At 31.1% G+C, this 27641-nt stretch overlaps 3 protein-coding genes across 4 annotated transcripts; 2 read left to right on the top strand and 1 right to left on the bottom strand.

The window, feature by feature from the left end:
• The first annotated feature begins 99 nt into the window (after window positions 1–99).
• apolpp (retinoid- and fatty-acid binding glycoprotein apolipophorin) lies at window positions 100–16370 on the top strand. The gene is made up of 26 exons (XM_035869567.2): window positions 100–296; window positions 3402–3428; window positions 3511–3695; window positions 3814–3996; window positions 4445–9022; window positions 9135–9626; window positions 9707–9890; window positions 9975–10191; window positions 10315–10607; window positions 10777–10971; window positions 11087–11313; window positions 11397–11895; window positions 11973–12157; window positions 12252–12472; window positions 12547–13120; window positions 13204–13448; window positions 13550–13793; window positions 13885–14121; window positions 14205–14338; window positions 14451–14611; window positions 14731–14914; window positions 14999–15137; window positions 15231–15419; window positions 15508–15753; window positions 15824–16030; window positions 16151–16370. The coding sequence occupies exons 1-26, from the start codon at window positions 218–220 to the stop codon at window positions 16178–16180; spliced, it is 10155 nt and encodes a 3384-aa protein (XP_035725460.2). The 5' UTR covers window positions 100–217; the 3' UTR covers window positions 16181–16370.
• Window positions 16371–16583: 213 nt separating this feature from the next.
• LOC118443094 (FIGNL1-interacting regulator of recombination and mitosis) lies at window positions 16584–20914 on the bottom strand. Its single transcript, XM_085656680.1, has 13 exons — window positions 20837–20914; window positions 20274–20429; window positions 20030–20176; window positions 19714–19934; window positions 19455–19612; window positions 19154–19347; window positions 18930–19075; window positions 18726–18837; window positions 18484–18649; window positions 18158–18389; window positions 17714–18041; window positions 17436–17627; window positions 16584–17357 (listed from the first exon to the last, which is right to left on the bottom strand). Exons 1-13 carry the CDS (start codon window positions 20912–20914, stop codon window positions 16755–16757), a joined length of 2733 nt encoding a protein of 910 aa, XP_085512806.1. The 3' UTR covers window positions 16584–16754.
• A 1339-nt stretch (window positions 20915–22253) lies between these two features.
• On the top strand, window positions 22254–27636 carry LOC118443095 (uncharacterized). Of its 2 annotated transcripts, XM_035869573.2 has the most exons (9): window positions 22254–22421; window positions 22526–22721; window positions 22882–23514; window positions 23575–24117; window positions 24195–24531; window positions 25716–26049; window positions 26717–26834; window positions 26953–27113; window positions 27329–27636. In XM_035869573.2, exons 2-9 carry the CDS (start codon window positions 22536–22538, stop codon window positions 27387–27389), a joined length of 2373 nt encoding a protein of 790 aa, XP_035725466.2. In that variant the 5' UTR covers window positions 22254–22421; window positions 22526–22535; the 3' UTR covers window positions 27390–27636. The 2 variants fall into 2 exon arrangements, 1 of the variants encoding a protein (XP_035725466.2); XR_014982078.1 differs by lacking the exons at window positions 26953–27113; window positions 27329–27636 and adding an exon at window positions 26373–26481.
• The last annotated feature ends 5 nt before the right edge of the window (window positions 27637–27641 follow it).

The following is a 27641-nucleotide window of genomic DNA, read 5'->3' as shown; positions in this document are numbered from 1 at the left end:
AGACGTGTTAACTCGCTGCCCCCGAGAAGAAGGGGGAAGAGAGGGCGGAAAGACGGGGAGGTATATGATAGAAGGTACGAGAGCATAAAAGCACGCACGAAGAAAAGTACCGAAGCTTTTGTGGTGTGCTCTCGTGGTCGCTTCGTGTCTCTCGGCGATTTCGTGCTGGACTATACGAAAGGTCCGGAAGCCGAACGAGTCGAACGGCAACAACATCATGGGGCATCCACCTTGGCTTCTAAGAGCCTTCCTCATCCTTGGTTTTGTCCTTTTACCCGTTATTTCGGCTTCGACAAGTAAGTCTACCCCTAACGTAAAATCGTTTTTCAAAAGAATCCACCTTGGTCCACTTTGTTAATATCGATTTTTTTAATATTAAAATCATTTAAGATCGTTTTCTAACGAATTTGGTAACTTCCTTTTGTTTTCTTCTTTTCTTTGCTTTTGTATTTTCTTTTCTCTTTTTTTATTTAACTATGATATTCGTAATTTTTAACTAAATTTTCGAATCAGAATTAAAAAACGATCTTTGCTTTCCATACGTCCAGTTAATCTTATATAAATCAAGTTATATTCATTAAAAAATTTATAAGATTACTATTATATTGTTATTATATCGTAAAATTCATAATTTAAATACACTTAATTTTATTATTAAGCAACAAATTATTCAATTTCAAGAAATACGCAAATATTTTTGTGATTAACTGTAAATGCCATGATATAGACGATAAGTACAATTTTTGTATTTTTCTTTTTCTGTTATACTATGTCGAAGATAAATATTTACCCTATAATAAATGCGAAAACAGTCCCACATAGATATGTTACTCAACATTTTGATTATAACGAAATAATTAACAATAAAAATACTTTCTTGATAACTTTACTATGATTTCTATATATATTGTTCGTATTTATATATATATTCATATATATATTCGTACGTACATGTATGTGAAAATAGTAAAAAAAATTAAGCAGACTATATACTATCAGATATTAAGTTATAATATGACAACGTTATCCATCGTTTTTTTATATTAACTCGCGTTGACGATTATCAGTGTCGGTGGCAAAATTTAATGAATCATAAAGGTTACGCGTAATATCAAGGTTAAAGATTATTTTAGTACCGAGATGTCGAAACGAAAAATTAATTTACTTAATGATAAAATTATATAATACTGATATTTTGAATAATATATTAAATTACAGAGTAAAAAAAGAAGCCAAAAATTAATAACCTCTTATCATCTTAAATCTTAATAATTATTCATAAATATATAACTATTAAGACTTTATTAAATCAAACAATTTTGAATGTTGAGAATTTTTAAGAAGGGCCTTGAAATTTGTTCCTTATTGTTTCGGGAAGTAATTTTTATGGTAATTAAAAAAGTGGTAAATTGTACATACGCTAACAACATATCACTGCATAGTACGATGTCTGTACCGTTCAAGTGATTACACGACCCCAGGGTTAAACCGGACGTTTAGTAAATTGATCTGATGTCCCTGCTATCATCCTACCATCGTCAATTCCCAATAATCTTTTTATTACTTCGTAGAGATGTGTAACCCCGTTACCGTTTTTCATCTATATGATATATTACAATTCTTGTTCTTTAATGACAGATTTATGATACGTGAAATTTGGGGGAATAAAAAGAACTATCTGCTTCACTGGTTAGCGATTGCCACTTTAACGTAATAATTTCATAATGTAATAATTTCATCTAATTTAACTTTTTATTTCTTTATGATAAGATGCTTATACGAGAAATATGTGAATAACTTGTGTAAGCAAATTTTTACATTATTTGATAAAGAGATAACTTTCTCGCTCTCACTAGAGAACGATAACGCAGACATACGAAGCTCTCCACAAATATAGTAATATCAAAAGATATAAAAATTTTGTAACGTTTGGATTCAGTTTGTTGAAGCGAATTAACGCATACATCATATATAAAATAAAAAGTTGATGATCATAGTTCATCTTTATCAAGTATTTTTAATTTATCATTGCAGTCGTTATAAATTTTTTCTCATTCGATAAAATTCAATTTTTCGCACGATAAGAACTTTAAGGAAATGCGACGTAATGTTATGGATTTTATTATTTACCTCTATTGTATGTTATATTATTTTGCTAAAATAAATTTTTTACGAATAACATTTATGAAAGTATTAGAATTCTTATTTATAAAGATTCAATGTGAACTGCTGTATGAATATACATCTAAACGCGTATAAAAGATTAATAATCTTTATATAAAATTTGCCGCAAATAAATAGATTATTTGCGGCCTCTAATATATTCCGTTGTTTACAAAGACAAGAGTTCGAAAAGTGATATGGATAAAGAAGATACTATTAAACGTATCACTTTTGGGTCGCGGTATAAGTCAACAGCGATTATCACTGAATCATGAAAGAAAGTGATTTTTAATCTTACAAATGAAAAATTGAAAAGAAATAACGATCTCTTTATGTTGATCTCTGCTTAATTAAGAAAACGATGTGAATTACATTCACTCGAATACAAGAATAACTTTAATCGAGTTTTAATCAATCATAAACACAAAAAACTTTTATAGAATACGTACGAGAGTACGTATTTAGCGCTCTTTTATCTCTTCCCTATCTTGTTTTTAAAAAACATAACTTTCTGCAAGCATCGATGAACCGTATCGACCCTATGTTAGCTATTTTTCGATGAAACAACGAATCACGCGTATTTATTTTTTATCAAAGTTGTCCTTACTTTGTTATCACGAAAAAGGAGTAAATCATGTTGAAATCGTGCTAAATAAAAAAGAAACGAGGTGTAATTAAAATATTATTAAAACTTTGACATTGATCAATGTTGCTATTAAATTTTTTCATTGCATGACTTTTTTTCTTTCATTTTTAATGCTTAAATTGCTTCATTTTGCTATTTTTCCTGATCAATGAACCGGTTTCTATTCTAGTACTTATATATAGTTCTCTAAACGGCAGGACTTTCCAATGATTCCCAATTCTATAAACAATTAAATAAAATTATCATGTCGCATACGTAATCACCAGCTGCAGAACAAAACAAAAGAAAAATGATGAAACATAAAGCCGAGAAAGTGGGGAGAACGCCCCTTAGTCATTAGGGAGTAAATTTATGACTCTTCGCAATACAACAGCTTCGCTAACATTTCCTATACGATTTGAATTAGTTCAGTGACCCTCTATCAACGTAAACATTTCCACATGATTCCAATCGTAAAGCTAGTAGAACAGTATGTTTGTACAGATTATAATTCCATAATATTTCCATATATTAAAATATGTACATACAAATTCTTTTTAAGATATATCATGATTACACAGCGATATAATGCTTAAAATTTAATTTGTTTCAGAAAAATGCAATCTAGGTTGTCACAAAGGTAAGTAATAAAATTTTAAAATGAATATGCACCTAGCACGCATAGAAAATTACTCAAGTTTATAATATTAAAATAATTGCAGGACAATATCCAAAAGCATATCAAGAAGGACATACCTATATATATCGTTTAGAAGGAAAGTCTGTAACATCTGTAACGGATTCTCAAGGCGATGCTACTCTTAATTTGAAAGCCATTGTTGAATTGACTGCAAAACCAGACTGTGTTCTACAGTTGCAACTGAAGGATGTACATTTGAATGATGCTGTAAGTATCCTCCGGATTTTTAACGATACAATGTGCCTAAACAATAAAATTGATTTATTTATTTAGTCACATTTTAAAATTGACAGAAAATTCAAAGATCTATAATTACATTTTTCAGGTAGTGTCCCTGCCGGACATTCAGAAATACGCTCTTCAGTTTAGCTATCATCACGGTCACATTGATACTGATGTTTGTGCAGAACCTAATGATTCACAAACATCTCTGAACATTAAGAGAGCCGTTGTCTCTTTGTTCCAATCAGCTGTTCAGTTGGAATCCGGCTCTACTGTACACAGCGAGGTATACACGAATCTTTATCAATTAATATATAACGTATTTGTCCGTTTATTTACATATACTTTATAAGAAATCTCCTCCTGTCAATAACCTTAATGTTCAATTGACAAGAGTCGTTAGTTCAAGGATAAATCAAAATTACTGACTATTATTCATCATTGCATGGTAGACGAAGATGCAATTATCAGCTTATTTAATTTATCCTGATGATCATGAATTGCATTAACTTCTGATAATAATACATACTAAGTGACCATATAATATAATAACATCGTTTGATTGATCGACTTAAAAAAGGGATCGAGTCGGTCCATGGATAGGATCCTATTAGCGTGCATGTATGCGTGCAGATGAGAAAAAATAAAACAAGTTCCTTTTAACAATCCATTAGAGACAAATATCAGATTATCAATTCTAAATTCTTATTTATTCTTTATGTTTTTCCACCTAGACTGATATATTTGGCAACTGTTTAACGGAATTCAATTTCCAAAAAGAGGGTGACTCCTTGCTCGTAGAAAAAATTAAGGATCTTTCGAAATGCTCCTATCGCGAAAACTTCAGACAAGGACTAATCACGTCTGTATTCGACACATCATCTGGTATCAAGTCTACGCCTTTGCTCGCTTCTGAACAAAAGATTGAACAGCGTTTTAAACAGGGTATCTTAAATAAGGCAACATCTACGGAAACTTATAAGTACAAACCATTTAGCAATGGAGAAGCCGGAGCTAAAACCGTTGTTGAGACAACTTTAATTTTTAAAGGCGAAAAAGGTGATAATCCACTTGCTCCAGTATCCGTTCCCAAGTCTTTGATTTTCGATGTTCCACATCCAGTCGTGAAATCATCAGTAGATGAAATTAGCAATGCTCTCAAGGCCGTATCGAAAGAAAAAACTGACATTGTTCACGAAAAGGCAGCCGGAAAATTTGCTGAATTTGTTAAAATACTTCGAGTGAGCAATAAGAAGGACATTCTTTCAGTATATCACAAGGTCAGTGCTGGTGCAGGTTATAATAAAGTTTCTGACAAGAAAATCTTGCTGGATGCACTTTTCCGCGCTGGTAGTGGCGAAGCAGCCGAAGTGGCCGTAGAGCTTATAAAGAATCATGAACTAACCAATCTACAGAATTACGTTTTCTACGCTAGTCTCCCGTTGATTCAACACGTGAACCTCCCAGCTGTCGTAGCTGTAACATCTCTTTTAAATCAACCCGATTTACCTCGAATTGCTTATCTTGGAATTGGACAAACCATTGGCAAACACTGCCAAGATCATCCCTGTGACAATATTCCCGAGATAAAGGGAGCCATCCATAAGATTCGTGAAAAAGTAGGAAACGGGAGGACAAAGAGCAGAACACAAGAGAACCAAGTGATTTCTGCTTTGAAGGCACTTGGGAATACGCGATTTCTAGATGATGCGACCCTACAGAAATTAGCAAACATCGCTGCTGACAAACAAGTACGTAATAGAGTACGTGTTGCTGCTATCGAAGCTTTGCCTACTATTTGTTCGATGAAATGGAAGAATACAGTTTTTAATGTATTGAATGATCGTGATGAGGACAGTGAAATTAGAATAAAGGCATATCTGTCGTTGGTCAATTGTGCCTGTCCACACGTTGCCGATAAAATAAAGGAAGTATTAGACAAGGAAACCGTTAATCAGGTCGGATCTTTCATCACCAGTCATCTCCGCAATCTGAGAGCATCAACGGACCCTAACAAGGCAGCTGCTAAAAATCTCTTGGGTCACATCCAACCACGCACTAAATTCCCAGAAGACTTCCGTAAATTCTCCTTCAATAACGAACTGTCCTATAATCTCGAGGCTTTCGGTATTGGTTCCTCTGCCGAAAGTAATGTGATCTACAGTCAAAATAGTTTCGTACCGCGTTCGACAAGCTTGAATCTCACTGCTGAAGTATTCGGACAATCCTTCAATTTCTTTGAGCTCGATACACGTGTAGAAAATCTTGACAGAGTTATAGAGCACTACTTCGGACCGAAAGGACAATTCAATAAACATTCGGTCGATATAAAAGTAGCCAACGAAGCCGTCGATACTGCCTTCGAAATACAGAACTACATACACAAACGTTACGAACAATTAAAACGTATGAAGCGTGAAGTAAAACAAGGAGAACTCGACAGATTTGCGAAGAACGTACGCCTACGTAATACCGAAGTCGATGAAAACCTTAGCATAGACTTATCTTTGAAATTATTTGGCGTCGAACTTGCATACTTGAGTTATCAAGATGATACTGAGAAATTTACACCGAAGAATTTTATCGATAAGATTTTCGATAGTCTTCACAAAGGATTTGATCTAGTTAAAGATTTTGATTATAATTTCCAAAATCATCTTCACTTTTTGGATGCCGAACTGGTCTATCCAACTGGTTTGGGTATCCCACTTTCTTTGGGTGTAACCGGAACAAGTGTGGTTCATATGAAAGCTAAAGGAAAACTTGATATGGCATCCATCTTGCTAAGTAAAGAAAGCACACCTATTCGACTTGCTCTTGAACCAAGTGCATCGATCAGAGTCACTGGTAGTATGATGCTTGAGGCATTGGATAAGAATTCTGGTGTGATTCTCGTCTCAACTCTTCATACCGATACAGCAGCGGACGTATCCATCAAAATACTCGATGAGTATGGCTTGGACGTTAATTTTGGTATCCCTAAAAAGACACAAAAGATTATCAGCGTATCTAGCGAAATTCTATTTACGTCTGGACCGAAAGGTGAAAATCTCGTTTCTCCTAAATTTAACAAGGGCAAGGAATATTCTGATTGTTTCGATCAACTGTCTTCTGTCCTTGGTCTGACTGTATGTGGATACATTCAACATCCATACAATGACATTGAATCCATTCAAAAGAAACCCTTCTATCCATTGAGTGGTCCTGCTAAATTTGGCTTATCTATTAAAAACAATGATGTAAAGAATTATCATTTTAAAATTTATTATAACACAAAGGTTCCGGATGCCCGTTCCTTGGAAATTTTATTCGATACACCTAACAGCAAAACGAACAGGCGAATTTCTTTGCTTTTAGAAGGTGGTTTTCAACCGGATAAATACATCAAGGTAGACCTCAATTTACCTCTCAAAAAGGCTTCGGCTTTAGTTATCCTGAAAAACAGGCCTGAGGAACAAACATTTTCGATTACTGTTCGCAATGATCTTATCGAATATTCTCTTCGTGCTGGACTTCTCGCGAATGGCAATAAGTACAAGCCTATATTGGAATATAAAGTACCGGAACATATCGAAAAATTGTCAGGCACAAAGATTGGAGTTAAGGGTGGACAAAATGGTCAATTATATAACGTCGATGGTGTCGTGAGTATCAACGACCATGAAGATGGTAAAAAGTACACGTTTGAGAATGTTGGCGTCATGGCTGGTGGCAAAAAGATAATTAGTCTTGACGGATTCGCGGTTTCCACACTTAACAAAGCAATCGTCGATGTAAAACTTGGTTATGGGGATGAGAATTTAAGCTTAAAATTGGATGGTAATAGACTAGGTGAAAAAAATTATTTGGTTAAATTGACAGCTGTGCCATCCAGAGATCCAAATATTGGATTTAGCGCTATATGGAAATACCAAAGGCAACCACACGAATTTGAGCAGAAATTAGTTTTTATTCACGGTGCTGATCCAAATTCTGAAATCAATCGTTTCACTTTGAGCCAACACGCTGTGTACAAATTGATTCCATCTGATTTCGTTTTATCTGGATATACAAAAATAACATATCCTGCTATGAACGCACTTTTGAAACTGGAAGGTAAATTAACCGACGCATCGGTCGATGGAGACGTCGAAATAAAATACGAAAAATTCCAATTTGGTTCTGAATTGTCCGGGAAAATCAATATGGTCAAAAAAGGCGACTACGAGGTCGAATTAGAGATTGAATTTTTGAATAATAAAATTGAATTAAAGTCGAAGCGTACTGTCCTTGAATTAAGAAAAAAGAGCGAGTTCAAGAACTCTCTTAAACTATCGCCAGGTGCTAAATATGAGATTAATGGTATCGTCGTTCACGATTTAAGTAAAAATCATATTAATTTACAACTGGATGGTATTCTCGATTTAAATAGCAAAATTGTTACAATTGATACTGCTATAGAAACAAATTCGGGTAATCTTAATACCCGAGGTATCGTTACTGTTGATGGGAATAAATACCTAGAGTTCGTTCTGAAAAGTCACGGTAGTCAAAATCTCAATGGAAACTTGAATTTTAATTTGAAAAACTACTTGAACGCTGTAGGACAATTAAGCTACCAAAATGGCAAAGGAAATGGACGTATTATAATCGATATTCCTAAGTACAATCGCAAGATCGAGGGACACGGAGACTTAACCGTTTCTGGATCACAATATGCACTTAATGTTGAATTGTTGTCTGATGCGGGCAAAGATCCAAATAAACGCATCAAATTGTCATCTTTGTCTGACATAACAAAGACATCGATTGATACAAAGAATATTCTTGAAGTATACTCATCTAAACTAGAATTAAATGTAAAAGGTGAACTAAAAGGTACACTACAGAACGGTGAATTAACGATCAATGCTGATACCCTTCTACCAAATGGACGATATATAGTTTTTTCCAATAAACTAAACTCCGACAAAAAAGAAAACAAATACAATATTAAAATGCAATCTGAAATAATAGATCACGTTACAAAAGACGGTAGTTCGCGGAAGATAATCTACAACGTCGATGTTAAAGATTTCAACGTTGAGTTGTTAATTTTCAATAACAAAGGACAAGTGAAGTTTATCAATTTTGACGGACGCGATGTAGTAGTTGATATAGGTACAAAGAATCTTCCTATTGAAAATACGGATAAAAAAACCGGAGAAGTCTACATCAAACTATCGGGATCGCTTTTACCTAAACCCCTCGCATTTGGAATATCCAGTGATTACGGCAAAAATGACGCCACATATAAAGTCCAATCATCTCTTGGAAATGATTTTGAACTTACGGTACGTCAGTCAGCTCATATATTATTTTATTGTATAATTCCATTTTTTTGAAATTAAGAATATATTAAATTATACATTTGAACGATTTGTTTAACGTAATAGTAATTTGCAGGCAAATGGAGATTACGTTTTTGGTAATAAGGTAGACAAATCTTCCGTCTTCAAAAATAATGTAGAAATAAAATTGCCGTTTGAAAATTTACAAAATATCAAATATCATTGCACTTATAAATTTCTCCTTCTTGAAAACAAAATGTTGGAGTATTCAAGTGTTGATGATCTTACATACAATAACGATAAAAATATTAAACTGGATACCTATGCGAAATATACATGCGATCATAATAACAATGAAGGTATTGGAAAGATTAAGTTGACTGCTCTTCAATTCTTACCTTTGACTGTTGAAACGACTTTCAATAATGCCATCTCCGATGATATGGGAAAATGTTCTGCCTCAATGAAATTGTATTATGGTGACAAAGGTGGAACATTGTCTTTTGACAGTGCATATGCTTCTGACCTATCAACGATTGACATAAACACTAAAGCTACGACGACTATGGAAAAACTGCAGAATATTGATCTTCATCTTAGCCACAAGGTATTTTAAATAAATTTTAAGAACATATCACGGATGTATCACAACATTATAGTAACAATATTGCTATATTAACTTTTTAGAGTAAACCAGACGACTATAGACAAACTGATGCCACCTTACAATTGGATAATGCTAAATATACATTGAGCACTGAAATTCGAAAAGACAAAATAACACCGATGATTCATTTTACTTTAACCAGCCCACAAGGTGTGACAGAATTATTATCTAAGTTTCAGAAAGTTGGTGATAATGATTACACAGGTGATTTGAATTATCAATTTGAGTTTTCGATTCGAAATATACGAATAACGAGTACACATACTTCAATGTTTATTTGATTTTTAGGTGAATGGAAAGTAAATACACCGGTAGGATTTGTTAATGCCGATGCGCGAATCAACTTAGAAAGTGTTGATAACTTTTTAATTAACATCAACTTTGACAGCGATAAAATAAAAGAACGTAAGATTCATGCTGAGATAGCTAATAAGCCGACTGCTAAGACTGGAAGAAGGATTATTATCACTGTCACTAGTGATGGCAAAAATTTAATAACTGGAAGGTATTTCTGATCGCATTACCTATTATTATTCATAATAAAAATAATATAAGAACATACTTCTAAAAATTCATGAAATTATGCTACAAATAATCTGACATATCTAAGATTTTTTTATGTTCACAGTACAAATTACAAAAAGCGCCAGGAAGAAGGCAAAATTATTGTAGAGGGTAATGGTAGCTTAAAAATTGGTGAAAATACAAGAAGTTCCTCTTTCAAATACACTCGTCAACAATTGACACATGAAACTGATGGTGAAGTTGGGATAGCTATAATATTAAATGCAAATTTCGGACCATCCGCGATTGTTGGAGAAGTCAAACTTACGAATAAAGAAGTACACGTATTCAATAGTTATTGCGAGCAAAGTAAGGATTGTGCACATTTCAAACTTCAAGCCACTTTGGACTCCGATAGTAAGTATTTTAGAATTATCAGATCCATAATTTTAAAACATACATAATCAAATCTTTAAATCCAACTATTGAAATCGAATATATTTAAACCATGTTCTTTTAATATCGTTGTGAGCAATCTTATTATTATATATAATATTGTATAATTTAATAATTTATTTTTTCTCAGAAAAATCTTATTTCAAACAACAACAAACGGTTGAATTCAACTTGAGGAAATTCAACATACCTGCCGAATTTGGATTACAAATTAGCACTCAATATCTAAATGATAAGTTTGATCATACAGCGAGTTTATATATGCACTCCACTAAAGATAAATCTCAATACACTTATCAACTGTACATTCACCCCAAAGAAGCTGGTAAGAATATGTTTTATTTATAACATATATCTGATAATATTTTTAAAATATTCATCCATCGCATTTGTGAACATTATTATTTATAAAAAAATATAATTTTTTTTTATAATTACAGCTGCTATTCTAACTTTACCAAGCCGTGAATTAGCACTTGTTATAACATCGGATTTTCCTAAAATTAAGCAAACTGGATCATACAAATTAGAAATTTCTTCCTTCTTAGATAGAAAAAATAGACCTACAGAAAAAACGTGCTTATCTATTAACAGCGACGTAAATATTGATAAGACTAGTTTATCTCTCAATGGTGAAGCCAAATTTACATATCCATCACAGACAAAGGTATAATTATAACAAGTTAGCATGTTAAGAAATAAATTAAACTTTTTCGAAAACCTAGATAATATTTTCCATATTCTTCTCAGGACATGGTAGTGAAAGGTAAACTACATAGTAGCGGCCAAAATCTGTTGGATGCTAATGTAGATATTGATGTTTTCGCAAAAAAAACGCAAAAAATCAATATTGTAGCTAAAGTGTTAAATCTACCAATACAAGAGGGTTATAATCTAACTGGATTTTTGCAAGTACTTAGTAAAGGTCAACAACTCAACGTCGAACATAAAACACATTTGACAATATCAAAGAATGAAATTGGTGCTGGTTCTATTTTTTCATACACCGATATAAATCAGAAACCAAAGAGCATAGTAGAATTATTCTCTGCTAATCTCAATGAAGTTCATCTCTTGATAACTTCTCCCAACAAAGAGATCATTAGATCAGATGCAAAAATGGAATTTACTAGAAACTTACAGAAATTAGAAATAGGAATAGAAACTAATATTCTTGACGGAAATCCTTACGTTACTAATTTTGAAGCAAAAGATTTCAATAATTTCAAATTTGTTCAATATGAAAAGAGTAAGTTAGGATTTAACGATATATATTTTTAATAATCTACTTTAAAAAATATATAACAAATGATCATATTTGTACAGACAACCCTAATAACAAATTAACTGCTAATGGCCATATTGTACTCGGTCAACTAGCTGAAGTTCATTCTGATTTTTACCAAAACAACAAAGAGAATAACTTGTTCCACATCTTAGTACATCTTGATGAAAATAAATTTTTGAAACCTGATTTTGAATTTAACAAGGATAATCTAGAACACGTAATGGTAATATACAATATTTATATGCAAATATATTTGTATACTTTTTGCTATATGTTATATCTATACTAATTGCAACTTTATTTTTATTTTCACATAGGATTACACCCGAAATCGTATCCTTAATATAGCAAAACAAATGAAAGAAGTTGCTACCGATATAGCTAAGGAAACTGTAACTGAGCTCAAGGATCTATTAGATCATGCTAAGAAAGCTCAACCAAATATACAAATACTTTTGGACTATTACTCTAATGAATTAACTAAATTTAAAAACGAACTTCATGCTGACCAAATTATCCAAGAGATCCAAGTGACTTTGTAAGTAATTTTACAGTTAATATATAAGCATTTCTTTAAATAATAGCATTATATAATGTATGCAATTATGACAGAAACAAACACTTTGGATCAATTATTACTACGATCAATAATATTATTAAACAAGTTTCGGAACAATTAAACGAGCTCTCGAAGCAATACATCGCAATTATTTCCAAACTTACTGAAGCAGTTAAAGCAATATACCCTCAAATACAAGAATCTTATAATAAAATCTTCGAAGCATGCATGAATGTGTTAGATGCAATTGCTAACTTAGCTATAACTTATTTAAAAGCTGCCTTAAATATTATTAATAATCACCAAAAAGAAATAAAAGAATTGGCTGTTATCGGAATGGAACTTGTTAAAGACATTGGCAAAATAATATTCAAAGCAGTTGATCAAATCAAGAAGGATGTTAATGAATTTATAACTTTGCTCATTAACCAAGCAAAGGCTTTACCCATTTACCAAATTGTAAAAGAAAAATATAATAACATTGTAAACTTCGAAATACCGGAGGCACTTACAAGCCCTGTTGAAGAACTTTGCAAAATAATAAAGGCGATGTTACCAACGAAAGAATTACAAGATTTCTTCGGTTCAGTATGCGATTACACAATGACGATTATCAAACGACAAAAGGTACGTATCATTACAGTACGATTTCTTACGAAATCTTAAGTAATTTATTTTACGATGAAAATTATTTTGTTTTACATTTACAGCCTGACAATACTGCTCAACTTAATACAATTTACACAAAAGGCGTTAATGCACTTAAATCCTTAATCGATTTGTTGGAGACCCATTCGCTCTTCAATAATTTTCAAAATGTTTTCGACATGAAAACACCAACCGACTTTAGTATTTTAACTAAATTACCTGGTATTTCTACGTTGAGAGTTTCAGTCTTGAATCTTTTACGCAACGCCGAATTACCAACACCTCTTGATATTTACTACACATACGGGTATGCCCAAGATTGAATTTTGTAATTTTCTATTATCCAATGATATGTATGTGTACCTTTCTCTTCCAATATTGTATTGTTTTATGATAATCTTCATTTAGGCCTACCCTGCATCTAACCAACATCGTGCCACCATTCAGCAAGACAGGAACTATCATTGATGGAGGACACATTTTTACATTCGATGGAAATCATTTCACATTGCCTGGAACATGCAACTATATTTTAGTACAGGACATGCAAGATGGAAATTTCTCTATTATCGCGAACTTACAAAATGGAGTTCTAGTCAGTGTAACTATTACCGAACCCAAAGAAAGTATCACACTAAAGAACAATGGAAACGTAAGTATATAATTGAAATATTTGACCTTGAAAGACATAGCTACTGATCGCTTATTTACAAAAAATACTTACGAAATAAATATATTTACAGATCTTAGTAAATAACAAACCAGCGGATTATCCTGCCAGTACAAAGAATCTACAGGCCTTCCTAACTATACCAACAATAAATGTAAAATCTGCTTATGGTGTACACGTAATTTGTAGTAGAAAACCACCTATGATGTGTATAGTTCGAGTCTCTGGCTTTTACTTTAGCAAATTACGTGGGCTTCTTGGTGATGGCAACAACGAACCATATGATGATTATACTTTGCCATCTGGAAAGGTACTATTGTCATATTACAAGTTCTATTGCTGAAATTTATATTTATTTATAGAATAATAGAGTAAGTTCCATAATATTTTCAGATTATTGAAGATCCAACTGAATTCGGAAATGCTTATAAGTTGAAAGGAGATTGTCCAGCAGCTACTGTTGTTAAAACTAGCGCACACGCTCCAATTTGTTCCGAATACTTCGCTAGTTCTTCTTCACCATTAAGGTACTTTATTGGTCATTTACCTTATGATATTTATCTTAATTGTTCATGTTAGAATCAAACAGGGAAAGAAGATATTTTACATTTTTATTACATATGTATATTAATGTTTCAGTTCCTGCTTCAAATACGTTAATGCGAATCACTACCAGGACGCTTGTGATCAGGCCATTAGTGTTGGCGCTTCTGAGAAAATAACTTGTTCGATTGCATTTGCGTACTATGCTGCTTGTTACGAACGCGATGTCTTTGGCATAAGCATTCCTCCTGTTTGCGGTATTTCTTATTCTTTATTGTACTTCTCTACCATAAATTAATTCAATGAAAATATTTATTCTTTTTTATCAATGGCAAACAAAATCGATTGAAAATAAATCAAAGCATTATTCTTTTAGTGAACTGCAAAGATGGCACAAATTCAATTGCTGTTGGCGATTCCTTCAAGGTTAAAATACCGAAGAAAGAAGCCGATATTATCTTTATAGTAGAAGAGGATATGCAAAATGAGAAAATTTTCAAGGATATGATCGTACCACTTATGACAGAATTGAGAGAAGAGCTAAAACAACAAGGCATAACGTGCGTATTATATTATAAATAATATTTTTAATTGTAACAAATTTAAAAAAAAAATCAGTAGTAATAATTGAAATGCATTTATAGTGACACTCATATCGGTCTCGTTGGTTTTGGCGAACACATGAACTGGCCACAACATTACACAACCGATGGCAGCACAAACATCGTGGGTGACGTAAAGAATATTAAATTCGAAGGAAAAAATCCAATTCTAAATCTACAAGTAATATAATTAAATTCATCTAACATAAAACATATCTATAAATAGTTCATAGTATTACCGTCACTCACGTTTTTCTCATATTATAACTTTTAGGATGCTATTAAAGGAGACATAGAAACAAAATTGAAATATCTTAAGCAAAGATATGACGTTGAATTTGGTACTTTCAAATTAACCGATGCTTACGAACAAGCAATAAATTATCCATTCAGAACAGGAGCAGCTAAAGCTGTTGTCGGTGTTATCGTTAGTCCATGTGAAAAGAGTCCTTTACCTATTTCAGTAAGTTTATTTTCTTAGAATCCATTCGGCCACTTTAATAACATTCCACTCAATTCTACCAATATTTAATAAAATAAATCTTAAATAGTTACAGCAATTGCGCTTACTTCTTGGACAAGCGATATATCGTAATCTCGGATTGTCATACTACCATGTATGGTTCTCGAATGACACTCTGGTTTATGGAAAACCACAGAAAAATATTGTTGCTTATGATTATGACAGTGTTTATACATTCTCTGACAGCAAAAAGAAACCATTAGAAGGAAGTAACGAACTTAGAAATAACATGATTCTATCAACCAGTGACGTCTGTGCTGATTTTGCTATATCTGTAATTATACATTTTACAGTCTTTTTTTTTTTATTTAACGATCCACTTGATTAATAATTATTCCCTATAGTCTGGTGGAGCTGCATTTAGTTCGAACAATTTCTTGGAAGCGAAACCTAATCAAAAGAAACAATTCGTTCAAGTAGCCGCCCGAAAAATTATTAGTGGACTTGTTAATACCGAAATTGAAGAGGAATGCGTATGTAAACAAAGCCACGGATTATTTGCTAAACCGTATTGCAAAATTGTAAACAAGAGAGAGAAAGAACCTCTGACGGTATGTAAAATCCTACGAAATGAAAAAATTATTATTGACGAATTTATACTAAAATTTATAAACAAAAATACATCGATTAAAAATATGAGTAATATTTTATCTCCATTTATTTTGTTACAGAGGCACACTAAGGGTGGAGTTAAGGGCTAGAGTCGTCTCGTAATAGTAGAGACTATTATTATTAAATAATCAAAATGTATTTGCTTATTAAGCTATTACTAATGTATTTAGTAATATGTAAAATTGTCATTTAAGATTCACTCTTATTTTATATAAAATGTCGAAGCACCATGAAAACATAAATAACATAATAAATTCGATATTATAATTGTTAAACAAATGTGTTATTAATTGTTTATAAGTCAGTCTCTTTGTCTAAACAATTAAATGTAAATGACATATAAATGTCTTTAAATGTGTGTGCGCATATCTTGAATATATACATATGTAATATATCCTCCTGCGACTGTGAATTAACTCAAACAATTTAGATTTATTTCAGTATTAAATAATGCCATAATAATATACTATGTATATCAAAAGTATAAACTTTATTATGCATCAAATAGCCAATAGAAAAGTCAAGATTCTTATGTGTAGTATAAAATTCTATCAAATGCTATGATATGTTGCAATTTTTTAATTACTAATAATAAACCACAGGTTTTAAATGTTTGTAATCTATTTACAATATGATTATCTATATATGACTTATTTCAACAAATTACTCAGTAAGCATTGTGAGCACAGCTCGCAAATTTCGTAAAGTAGCATCATTGATATCACTTTTTCGTTTTATAATACTTTCTAACTCATTGCATATCTTATTTACACGTTCGTTCAGTTCTTTCGACATATTTTCATATTTCATTTTCTCTGATTCTATCCTTGGTATTTTTACGTCCTTCTTAGAATCTTGGAAAACCACACATATATGCTTCGTATTGTCGTTCATAGATTCTTTGATTAAACACAACAAATAGGATTTAACATTTAAAATATCTTGCAATTTATAATATTGCGTATAAGATAAATATGCAGGCACGGAATCGCAAATCGTTAATTTTCTGGAAATCGCATTTGCAATCTTTGCCACAAGTTCTTCGTTAGGGCACGTATGTGCTAAACGATCGAAACTTTCGAGCATTTCTTGAGACACCCATGGATTTTCATCCTCTAACAATCTACAATTTAACTCTGCGAACCCATTGATCACTTTAGGATGGGCATTCTTAAATGTCATAGCTAAATCTTCTATATAATACGCTATCTTTATTTTTGCATGAGGTAATGCGTGCAAAGATAAATTAGCTATAGCATTTAAAATCTAAAAAAAACAAAAAAATTGTATAGATCGATGTTTATTCTTGTTCTTCGAATACGAAATTTATAGAATTATACATACAGAATCTTGATAAAAAAAGTCGTGTTGAGTACCATCAAGTACATTTATGGAAAAATCAGATAATATGAATGAATATCTATAATCGCATCCTTCAATGATATTTGTAATAAAATTCCATAATTTGGATATAACATCGATCATTTCTTTTTCCGTTATATTGCAAAATTTGCTCGCTGCTGGTATTAATTTTGTCTACGATAAAAATAATATAAATAAAAACACAAATTCATACTTGATATAAAAAAAATTTACCATTAAGATCTTTAAACTATATTTACCAATTGAAACCAATGTCTAGCACTAGGCTGTTGTAAAAAATTGTCGATTAAATTTGAAATGTTTGTAACACTAAAAGCTAAGCGTTCGCATATAATCATACGTGTTTTGTATGGTAACAATCGTGAGAAAGGTAACCATAAACATGCATCTATATCATCTAATTCGAATACTACAGAATGCTTTTCGTTTTCTGGCAATAAAGTATAAAGTCTACTAATTAAATTTTTTAAAACACACACTTCAAGAGAATTGCGACGTTCAGCCAAAATGGCATATGTGTGCATTAAATATTTCACGTGAGAACTACATAAATACGGTGAGCTATAACTGAAAGAAAAAAAATAATAATATGTCCTAAATTACAAATAATAATTCGATATAGTTAAAAAATAATATATAATAATATATAATAATTAAATATTATTAAGAAATGATTAACTAACCGTCCTATGCAATACCAAACGTCAGAACTAAGTAAGGAATTCCAAAAAATTCCGCTCAAAAGATTTTTTAATAATATCTTTTCAACAATATGGAAATTTTCACAAGGCATAGTAATAATAAATTTGCAAATCGATGCCAAAGTTGCTGCATAAAGATCGATCGGACCTGCTTTTTCTTCGAAGTTGTAATTGCTTGAGAGCTCCAATTCTCCAACACAAAGTTCTTCTTGCACTTCGTAAAAAAATGTGTTATTGTAGAACAAAAATCATATAAATGCATAAAAATAATCTAGATTACTATTTAAAAAAAAAAGATAATCACTTACAATAATCAAAATTTGTGAACATAATGTCGAGTACTGATTGTGTTTCTAAGATCCACTTACAGTATTTATCATAAGGAATAGTGTTTATTGCTTTCAAAATTGCAAGTGTTAGTAAATGGAAACCTAATTTATCAACATCCTCTTTTAGTCTATATTGAAAGTAAATCTAAAATAGTTTAATATAAGACAAAAAAGATTCAGTTATCTAATAAAAAGTAATAATATTTAAGAAATTAACGAACTTGGTTAAAATTGCTATTTTTTAAAAGAATATTTAGAAGAAGGGTTGTTCCTGATGATATATTATTATTCAGCATATCAACTGCTATACTGTCCATTAAGAAAGCAGTATACCTAGATTAAACAATGCACATTTTTTGCATTATCTTCTAAACCAATATATTATGTTTTACATAAATTAAGAAAAAATTAAAAAAATGATATACCTCTGTAGGTGCAATAGAAGTTCAATCAATGTAAAGAGAATATCATTACTTAAATATTTACAGTAAGCTGAAGTCAATTTAGTAATGATATTTAAAATTATACTAGCACCTTTTAATGTCCTTTCTTCGTTTTTACTGTTTGGATCCTGATTATAAAGTAAATATAAATAAACTTTCACAATTATAACTCAAATGATAATAAAAAGAAATGATAATACTAATACCAAAATTGTGGAATATAAAATATTGGTTTCCTTTGTAATTTGTTGAAATGATGTAATAACGTTTTCTGGAGAAGTTGTTTTGATATCATTGCAATAAGTCATAGCTAATTTAGCAAAAGATGTTGTTGTTCCCACAAAAGTTTTTAAGTCTAGACCATGTGAACTTGCAGCAATAACACCAAGTAATTTTATTACTATATAATAAAATAAGCAAAAAGTGATTAGTCAAGAAACAAGATTAATTGTAACTTTTATTTACATGCTATGTATTAAAAAACATAAACCCTATAAAATTATGTACCGTTTAGTAATGATGCCATCTCAGATTCTATATTCACATCAAAAATAATGACATCTTCTAAAATAGTCAAAAATATTTTAAGAATTCCACTTGCTTTTCTGAAAAGACTCATTAATTCCTTCGATAAATCTTTGAAAATTTTTCCATAAATATGTGAACTAAAAAATAATTTTAGTATAGGAAAATTTATAAAATTAAAAAAAAAAAAATAATAATTAATTAATTCAGTAAACAATATACTACTATATTGATAAATTACCTTGTCTTGCAATGTTCAAAAACTAGTTTTATAGAAGACGGTAAAATATTAGGTAGCGATTTAACATATTCAATGGAAACCTTCCCAAAGCTAGATACATATTCCACAGATTTTTGATAAAAATGCAATATACCTTCGCAATTAAGTAATTTATCTTTTATATTATTCAAAATATTGGATACTTTAGTATTGGTTAAAAGTATATCAATTTGTTTTAAAATCTGTTAAGTATAAATTTATTTTATTTTTAGAAAAAGCTAAATATATGAATATTTTCAATATGAATGAAATATATTTCATGCAAATTAAAAATTACTCGACATAGGAGAGAATGAACCATAGGTAAAATTAAACTGAAGACATTCTCCTCTAATAACTCTCTCTTACAAGTAGACCAAGATTTCTCTAACAATTGCTGCCATTCCTCTATCTCAAACGTTGGATTTGCACTCTCCAATGCCATGTATAATCAATAAAATATAAAAAATAAAGGAAAACATAAATATTAATTTTTATTTCACGTAAGATATTCAGATTTTGTAAATTTTATCAAAGGATATCTTTAATTGTGATATAGGAGATTCGGCATCAATATCACTTGTAGTAAAAGATATAGTATTATTGAATTGATCTTCAAATGAATTTTGATCTGCCATTTCTATAAATATTTGATATAATATTGTTATAAAATCATTCCGCTTTAAAATATATTGAACCTATAAAAATAATATAGTTATATTTTTAATATTTTAATTTTTTTGTTACTACATACGACATTAAGAATATTTAATTATATACTTTCTTTATGAGAAACAAATCAAAATAACATCAGAATCACTAAAAATGATTTCTTAGTCATAATTAAACGTACTATTAAACTTAAAACAATTATAGAGTCCATAAAAAAATATTTGTTTATAATACTATTTGTTTATGAGAATAAATTTTATATGAAAAAACAATAATTAATGATCAAACAAATAGGCGGGAAAACTCTAACATGCTGGTGTAATAAAGAATATAGCGAAAACTTACAGTTTATAAAAATGTATCCTACATGAAGAACTATTTCACATTGATTTCAAACGAACATAACATAAAAATATCAAAGCATTAAACATACTGTTCTTATGTACTGTATATAATTTCCAAATACGTAATATAAATAATAAATAAATCGCACATAAACAATTCTCCACATTTGTCGTCTTATTTCACGTTCATACTAGGTGGCGCTAGTAATTACAAAATCTGATATAAAGTTTAGACGCTAGAGGACAGTTAAATATTAATACCAATCTTCTCGAATACTGACTTATTACTCTCTAACTGTATTATCAACACAGTTTATACGCTATATATATTTAATTTAAAAGAAGTAAAATTTTCATTCATTTATATACAGTTTACGCATAAAAACTTTTACATAAATAAAAATTAATAGAATAATTCTATTAATTTATGTTAAATTGTTACAAAGTTCTATTTTTAATTAATAATAATGAGGATCATTTTTTATTATTAATATTTAAACAAATATTATAAAGCATTATGAAAACATTTAGAATATTTTAACTGATACTAAAATGATATCCCACTAACTCCGCATATGTACTATTAATATAATGCTTAGAATTTCGATTTCAAACAAACTGCCATATTAATCGAAAGTATGGCATAGTGTCAGTAATAGACAAGAAGACAAAAGAGAAAAGTAAATTCGTATGATGGGCTGATGTCATGGCAACTACAGACAACAAGCTGCCAGATCACGAAGTAGTTTTGATCAATAATCTCGGATGACCGGTAGACCTTCGAGTGTTCTATTAGTGATTTCGAGGATTCTATATAGCATATAGATAGTAGAAGGAAAGAGGTATTGCACCTTCGAGGTGATGTATTGATGAAAGACCAATTTAAATTCATATGGTGACGATTAAATATCAAAGATTAATAAAGATATATAACGAAGATTTCTCTTTAAATAAATGATATTCTTCCGTGATTTTATATTATCAATCGATTTCCTATATTTTTCCTATTATAATAAAATCTAAAATATCCTATATAAATAAATCTCTTATATAAATAAATCTATAATATCTAAAATATAATATTCAAAAATATCAATAAATATATCACGATAGTGGAAACGAGATAGATATCGAGTTGATTTTCGCAAATTTAAAAAAGTTTTTAAGTACAATGATCGGGAGAAAAGAAAAAGCAAAAACTGCACTTATACCGAGTTTCTCAACTAATTGTAAGAAACTCAAACTCGAGTTGCGAGTTCGTGAATCATGAAACACGGATCGATTCTTGAGTTCGAATACCTCGGAAAATCCGTTGAAGGTATAGACGAGTTCAAGGTAATTGCCGTTGTGGATATAACGTGACCAACTGCACGAAGAACAAAAAAGCAACTTACTGTTCGACCACCCTCCTTTTCCTTTCGGTGAGAGGGTGGTAGAAATTCTGTACTGAATCGCAAGTAAGTTAGTAGTTGTAAACGATCATAGTAGAGGGCAATGGATGAAACTCGTCAGTCGGCATTCGATCGTGCTGTGAACACGATGCGAATGATCCGATCATATCTTCGTTCATTCGCATGAGAGAAGAGTTTTCACATCGAATCGTTACTAACATATGTGAAGAAATATTCTACCAACAATTATTTTGGAAAATCATAATCGTACGAATTATCAAAGGTATAGATATATCATGTTGTAAATACATAGGAAAAATATTCTTTATTATTTTTCCATCATATCGAATGAAAATATTTAAAGACATTAATCATGCTTATATTCAGAAAAATACAAATGTCAGAGACTCGTAGATCGGTTGCTCGAGTTCGTCAACTCTCGTTGCAATCACCTATATCGCGGCGATGGCAAATAAGACGACAAAAAACGTCGGACGATGAGAAATCGCCAAAGATTCATGGCGATCCTATTGGATCTGGAAGAAATCGCGCTAATTCGAGATCAGGATCTTTAAGACCGAAGGTCCTTTATTGATTCAATCTTTAATAGTATTATAATTCTATTAAAAATAGAAAATTTTATATTGTTCTGTGTTAATTATATTGCGTAAACAATTTTAATCTACGAATCGAATTCCTTTTATTTTCTTTTTATAATCAAAAAATTCTATTAAATCTTATAGGTGCGTATAGCTTGGGGCGAACGACATCGCGAAAATGACAGCATTGATCATGTCGAAGTCGTTGCACGACAAATTACCGGTAAGTCGAAGTCAGCCTTGAAGAAATCTCAAACCAGGAATATGATTGTAAATGAAGAGAAGGCATCAATACTTTACTCGAGGCAAGAATTAACGGAAAGACTAAGACTTGCATGGAAACATCGCGAAGAAAATAAAGCCAATATCGATATATTTTTGGCGCATGGTGTCGTCGAAGAACGATGCGATTCTGAATCATCAAATTATACTACTATTTCGGAACCGCAGACACCTATCTCCAAAAGCGAAATTCTTCAATCAACGAAAGATAGTCATCTTATCACCGATCTCAATAATTCGGATATTTCTCGCAGCGATAATACATATGAAATTCAAATAACGAAGCGTACGGATTCTCTTGGGGGTAGAACGGATTTGAACAAGGACATCGAAGAAACAAAAAGACCAAAAAAAACGAAAGCAATCGAGGACAATTTTAAAGTTGTTAAAGCTTCTTCGGTGAAACTTCAAAATGATGTTTGTTATTCTGGGCCGATCGAGAGGATAAAGTATGTAGAAAACAACACTAACAAGACACTAGAAGAAACAATCGAGGTATAACTTTTACATGATCCTATTAACAATAAATCTTCTTGTATAATTATTTTCTTTCAGGTTTCAGCGGATCAATCCATTGAAAACGAAAAAAAAGTGTGCATCGAGAAGGAAGATAATATAAAATTACCAACATTAAAATCCGAAATTACCACATTAAATGTTTTAAAAACACAAAACGAAGCAGCCTCGGCGAAACAAAAACGTGCCAATTTTCACAGCGGTACAAAAAGAGCATTTCTATACACAGAAATTGATAAGACTGCTGTCTCGAGAATATCAAACGATACCGATACTCCATCGAGATTAAATTCGATCGAAAGAAGCTCTTCGTGTAAAAGAACAATGGAAATCAAGCAGAATGAAACTAAGAATGGGCCACAAAATGCGATGAAAAGTGTAAACGATCAAAAGCCTAATCGAAAGTCAAGAAGTAGCTCTGCACCGTTACAAGGCCGAAGTTCATCTCGTATTCAAGTAAATATCGTCATAGATACCTTTGATTCTGAAACAGTTCAAAAAAATTCAAACAAAATTAATGACAAAGGAAAAGTTAACGAGGAAGAAGTTGTTACCGATAAAAAAAAAGAAATTCTATCGAAGGTAATATATTAAAGAGTTTTTTGAGATGCTAGTAATTAATTTTTTTGCAATAATTTAACTATCCCAATATCTATTAGCCGTCCTATGCTCGATCAATAAGATCAGCTCCGATAAAAAAACGTTTCAAAAATATAAAGAAGCGTCAACACAGCGTAGGATCTGCTTGCAAAGATGAACAATGTAATGGTTCACGAGGTCGATGTAGAATATCTACGAAAGATTGCGATGGGAAATCAAACGATGTCATTACCATGGTTTCCTTAGTTAGTTCGACCGAAAGCGATAGTGATCTCGAAAATTCCCCGAACGAGGCTAAATTGATCAGTCAGTTACGAGAAAAATTAACTACAGCGCCAATCATAAAAACTTCGACAACGCCGATTCCAGGAAATATCAAGAAACCTGTGAAATCAGGTAAGTTTGACGACTCGAATGTGAAAATGAATGAAAAATATTGGACAATATATAGAAAGAATACAATTAAAATAATTTAATAATGTCATAGATTTTTTACTTTTCGATACATTTTTTATTGATTTATTGATATCGTACCTCTTTTTCAAATTTTGAGACGATCCGTGTAATAAATGGCATTCGCATAATAAACTGATAAAAGCCGAGTAGGAATTCGATGAACCGTAGGCGTAACAATGAGGCGAGGCGTGCAACGATAATTAAAGGAACAAATTACAAAGGGTGCGAGACACGCGACGCACACATTCCATAAATTATCTTTTCGCTGGTTCGCTGTGCTTAGATATCGTACATGAATCAAACTGATCATAAATGAAAAATTTTCATGCAACGATTCGATCGATATTTTTAATAGAACCGTCGAAATATTTTCTAGGATTAAACTTTTGAATCGTCTAGTTTCAAACAAATTAAGAGTTTTCAATCTATCAATGTTAGATAGACACGATAAACTGATGCATTTTCTTCGAATTAAATGAATTCATGCTATTACGACCAAAGACTTTTGTTACATAAGCATAGAAAACTGCAGTGTGTACTTGTCTATGATGCCATTTCTAACGGTTATCAAAAAGGTCTTCTTCATAAAGCGTTGTCTATCTTCTTCGTGCTATCTTTATAATCGATTGAACATGTTAAATCGACCAAACTTCTTCTCAACCCTATTAACCCTCAAGGACCTCCCTTCATGGAGCAAAATATCTCATTGAAACTCGACGCTCAATCAACCTGCAATAATTACTTTATTTGAGTTTTAAACGAACTAATAAAACTGAAAAACGTGTTGGACTTCTTAACACTTAACAAAGGGTACTTTTATACATATAACAGCGATAAATCTTTTTTGAAGTTTTAATTTCGCTCGTTATATCGATTCTCATTTTTCCGTTACTTTAAACGATTGTTTATGAAAATTACATAACAAATTTATCAATATACAAATTAATTTCTAATACGATTTCAATATGACAATATCTTCAAAAATATTACAATATGCAAAATAATTTAAATGAATGTAATATTCTCTAATTACAATCGACATTCGTATTGTTTCTATCAAAAATAAATCTTACTAGACAATAACAAGAAACAAATGTGCAACGAATAAATAACGCATCTTGTAGTTTCTTTTCAAAGAGATTCTTTCGATGAGGATACTATCTTGGAAAAAACGCAGTTTGATTGTGTGAAAACAAAAAATAGCCTCTCTCAAAATCGTTTCATCGTGATAAAAGATTCCGAAGATCTTGGAGAATACGGAACGAGTAAGGAATCGATTCTTTGGAAATCGAACGAAATCAAAACGGCTTTACCAATGCTATCGTTTGTCCAAGATGAAAGCGAGTCTTTATGCGTTCCTTTGATGGAGCATGACATGCGAAGTCTAGCCGTACCAATCGGAAATGTGGATGATATGAAAAAGAAGCCACCTAGAATACGCAATACTTCAACGTTAACGTAAGTCTTTCTGTTTTGTCTGATAATAGAAAAAAAAATACATATTACTACGAATTTATTTTATAAAAATAGTCGTGTTAAATAAAAAGCTAATTCATTGAAAAAGCCAGAAAAAATACGATCTCTAAAATTAATCTTATCCGTTATCACATACTTCGTTAACATTGCGCCTATTTACATTATTATTTATAAGTAAAGTAAAAGCACAATTACAACTCGAGCGTGCATCTTCTTTCAACAAAGTGTACATAGACGATGCGCGTAGGTTCTACCATAATGAACTTGGTTCTTCGAATATATCCGCATTTTAATATTTCATAAAGGTCACGAAATACACTTTGATTACTCCATGATTTACGATAGTCGAGAAAAAAAAAGAGCTGGGTCGATACGATATACATACAACGTTATCAAAAGAGCTACAATATACTGGTACGGCCATTCTCATTTTATTCCACTTTATGTGAATAATTTACAATGTAAATATATAATACATTTTTTTTCGGTATTGAAAGAGATCATCGATAATAATCGAATGTTTTCCTACTACTCTTGACTAGTTGATATAATACTATATATGGATAGATGATAATACTATGAATAGATTGAATAAACGATATGATCACTACTAATTTAACAATTCTAATATACCGTAATATTTTTACAGTGTCCTTGATAAAAAAACAACGATGATAGAGATGAAAAAGAACAACGAAGCAATAGCAACGGACGATCAGTTAGTTGCTCGTCGAACAACTATGACTGCAAAATTTTTACTTCCAAAAGTAAGATAATTTACATTTACATATACATATACATATATATATATATGATTCTAATTATAAATAATATATCGAAAAAGAGTTACGCATTATATAATTCATTGTACCTCTCTATTAAAAGGTCAATTCGAACACGGAAATTTCTTTGAAAGAAAAGAATATAGATGCAATACCGATAGAAATGGAGCCTCAATTTCAAACGCGTAAAGAGAAGGATTGTTGGCATCTCTACAAACGAATGTGTGACAAAGGAGTCAACGTTTCTTTCGACACAGTTTTAAGGTGTTAACAAAATTATTTCTAGAATTTCTTCTTTTTTATTTAGAATTTATACAATTTAATTTTTAAGTATTCTATTTATGAATGTCGAAAATAATCAATGTTAAAGTAATATTACGAAGAAGCAATTTATTTGTAATAAATAAATGCTCATTTAACCTATATATATATATATATATATATATATATATATATACTTTATACACATATTGTTTCAGAGGAATGCTCACACCCACGGAATATCGATTACGTCAGAAAGAATATTCGCAGAATTTTTAAAAACCGTTTCTTAACATTTGTTATTTCCATCTGTGAATATCTTTTTAGCGTGTGTCAGTATTGTGATAATTATTGTGTATCGATTGTCTCGTTATATAAGGAGAACACGAAAACCTATCTCTATCATAAAAAATTTATAGCAAATGATACAAATGTGTAATTGTTAGAATTTTTGTCTGTATAAAAGAAAAAATATAAAAGAAAGAAATCTGTCGCCAACGTTATTAAAAGATAAAATACAAATTTAAAAAT

This window comes from Vespa mandarinia, chromosome 4, assembly GCF_050613455.1.
Source record: "Vespa mandarinia isolate Hongniang chromosome 4, ASM5061345v1, whole genome shotgun sequence".
Classification (NCBI taxonomy): Eukaryota; Metazoa; Arthropoda; class Insecta; order Hymenoptera; family Vespidae; genus Vespa; species Vespa mandarinia.
Note: the sequence above shows the minus strand (reverse complement) of the source record. Positions and strands in the feature narration are given on the sequence as shown.

Coding starts and splice junctions, on each gene's coding strand:
- apolpp (XM_035869567.2), top strand. CDS start 218: ATGGGGCATCCACCTTGGCTTCTAAGAGCCTTCCTCATCCTTGGTTTT. Junction 15,138..15,230: donor ATCCAATTCTAAATCTACAA/GTAATATAATTA, acceptor TATAACTTTTAG/GATGCTATTAAAGGAGACAT. Junction 15,754..15,823: donor GTGCTGATTTTGCTATATCT/GTAATTATACAT, acceptor TATTCCCTATAG/TCTGGTGGAGCTGCATTTAG.
- LOC118443094 (XM_085656680.1), bottom strand. CDS start 20,914: ATGTGGAGAATTGTTTATGTGCGATTTATTTATTATTTATATTACGTA. Junction 19,613..19,713: donor TTTGAACATTGCAAGACAAG/GTAATTTATCAA, acceptor ATTATTTTTTAG/TTCACATATTTATGGAAAAA. Junction 17,628..17,713: donor CTAGACATTGGTTTCAATTG/GTAAATATAGTT, acceptor TTTTTATCGTAG/ACAAAATTAATACCAGCAGC.
- LOC118443095 (XM_035869573.2), top strand. CDS start 22,536: ATGTCAGAGACTCGTAGATCGGTTGCTCGAGTTCGTCAACTCTCGTTG. Junction 23,515..23,574: donor CACTAGAAGAAACAATCGAG/GTATAACTTTTA, acceptor ATTTTCTTTCAG/GTTTCAGCGGATCAATCCAT. Junction 24,118..24,194: donor AAAAAGAAATTCTATCGAAG/GTAATATATTAA, acceptor AATATCTATTAG/CCGTCCTATGCTCGATCAAT.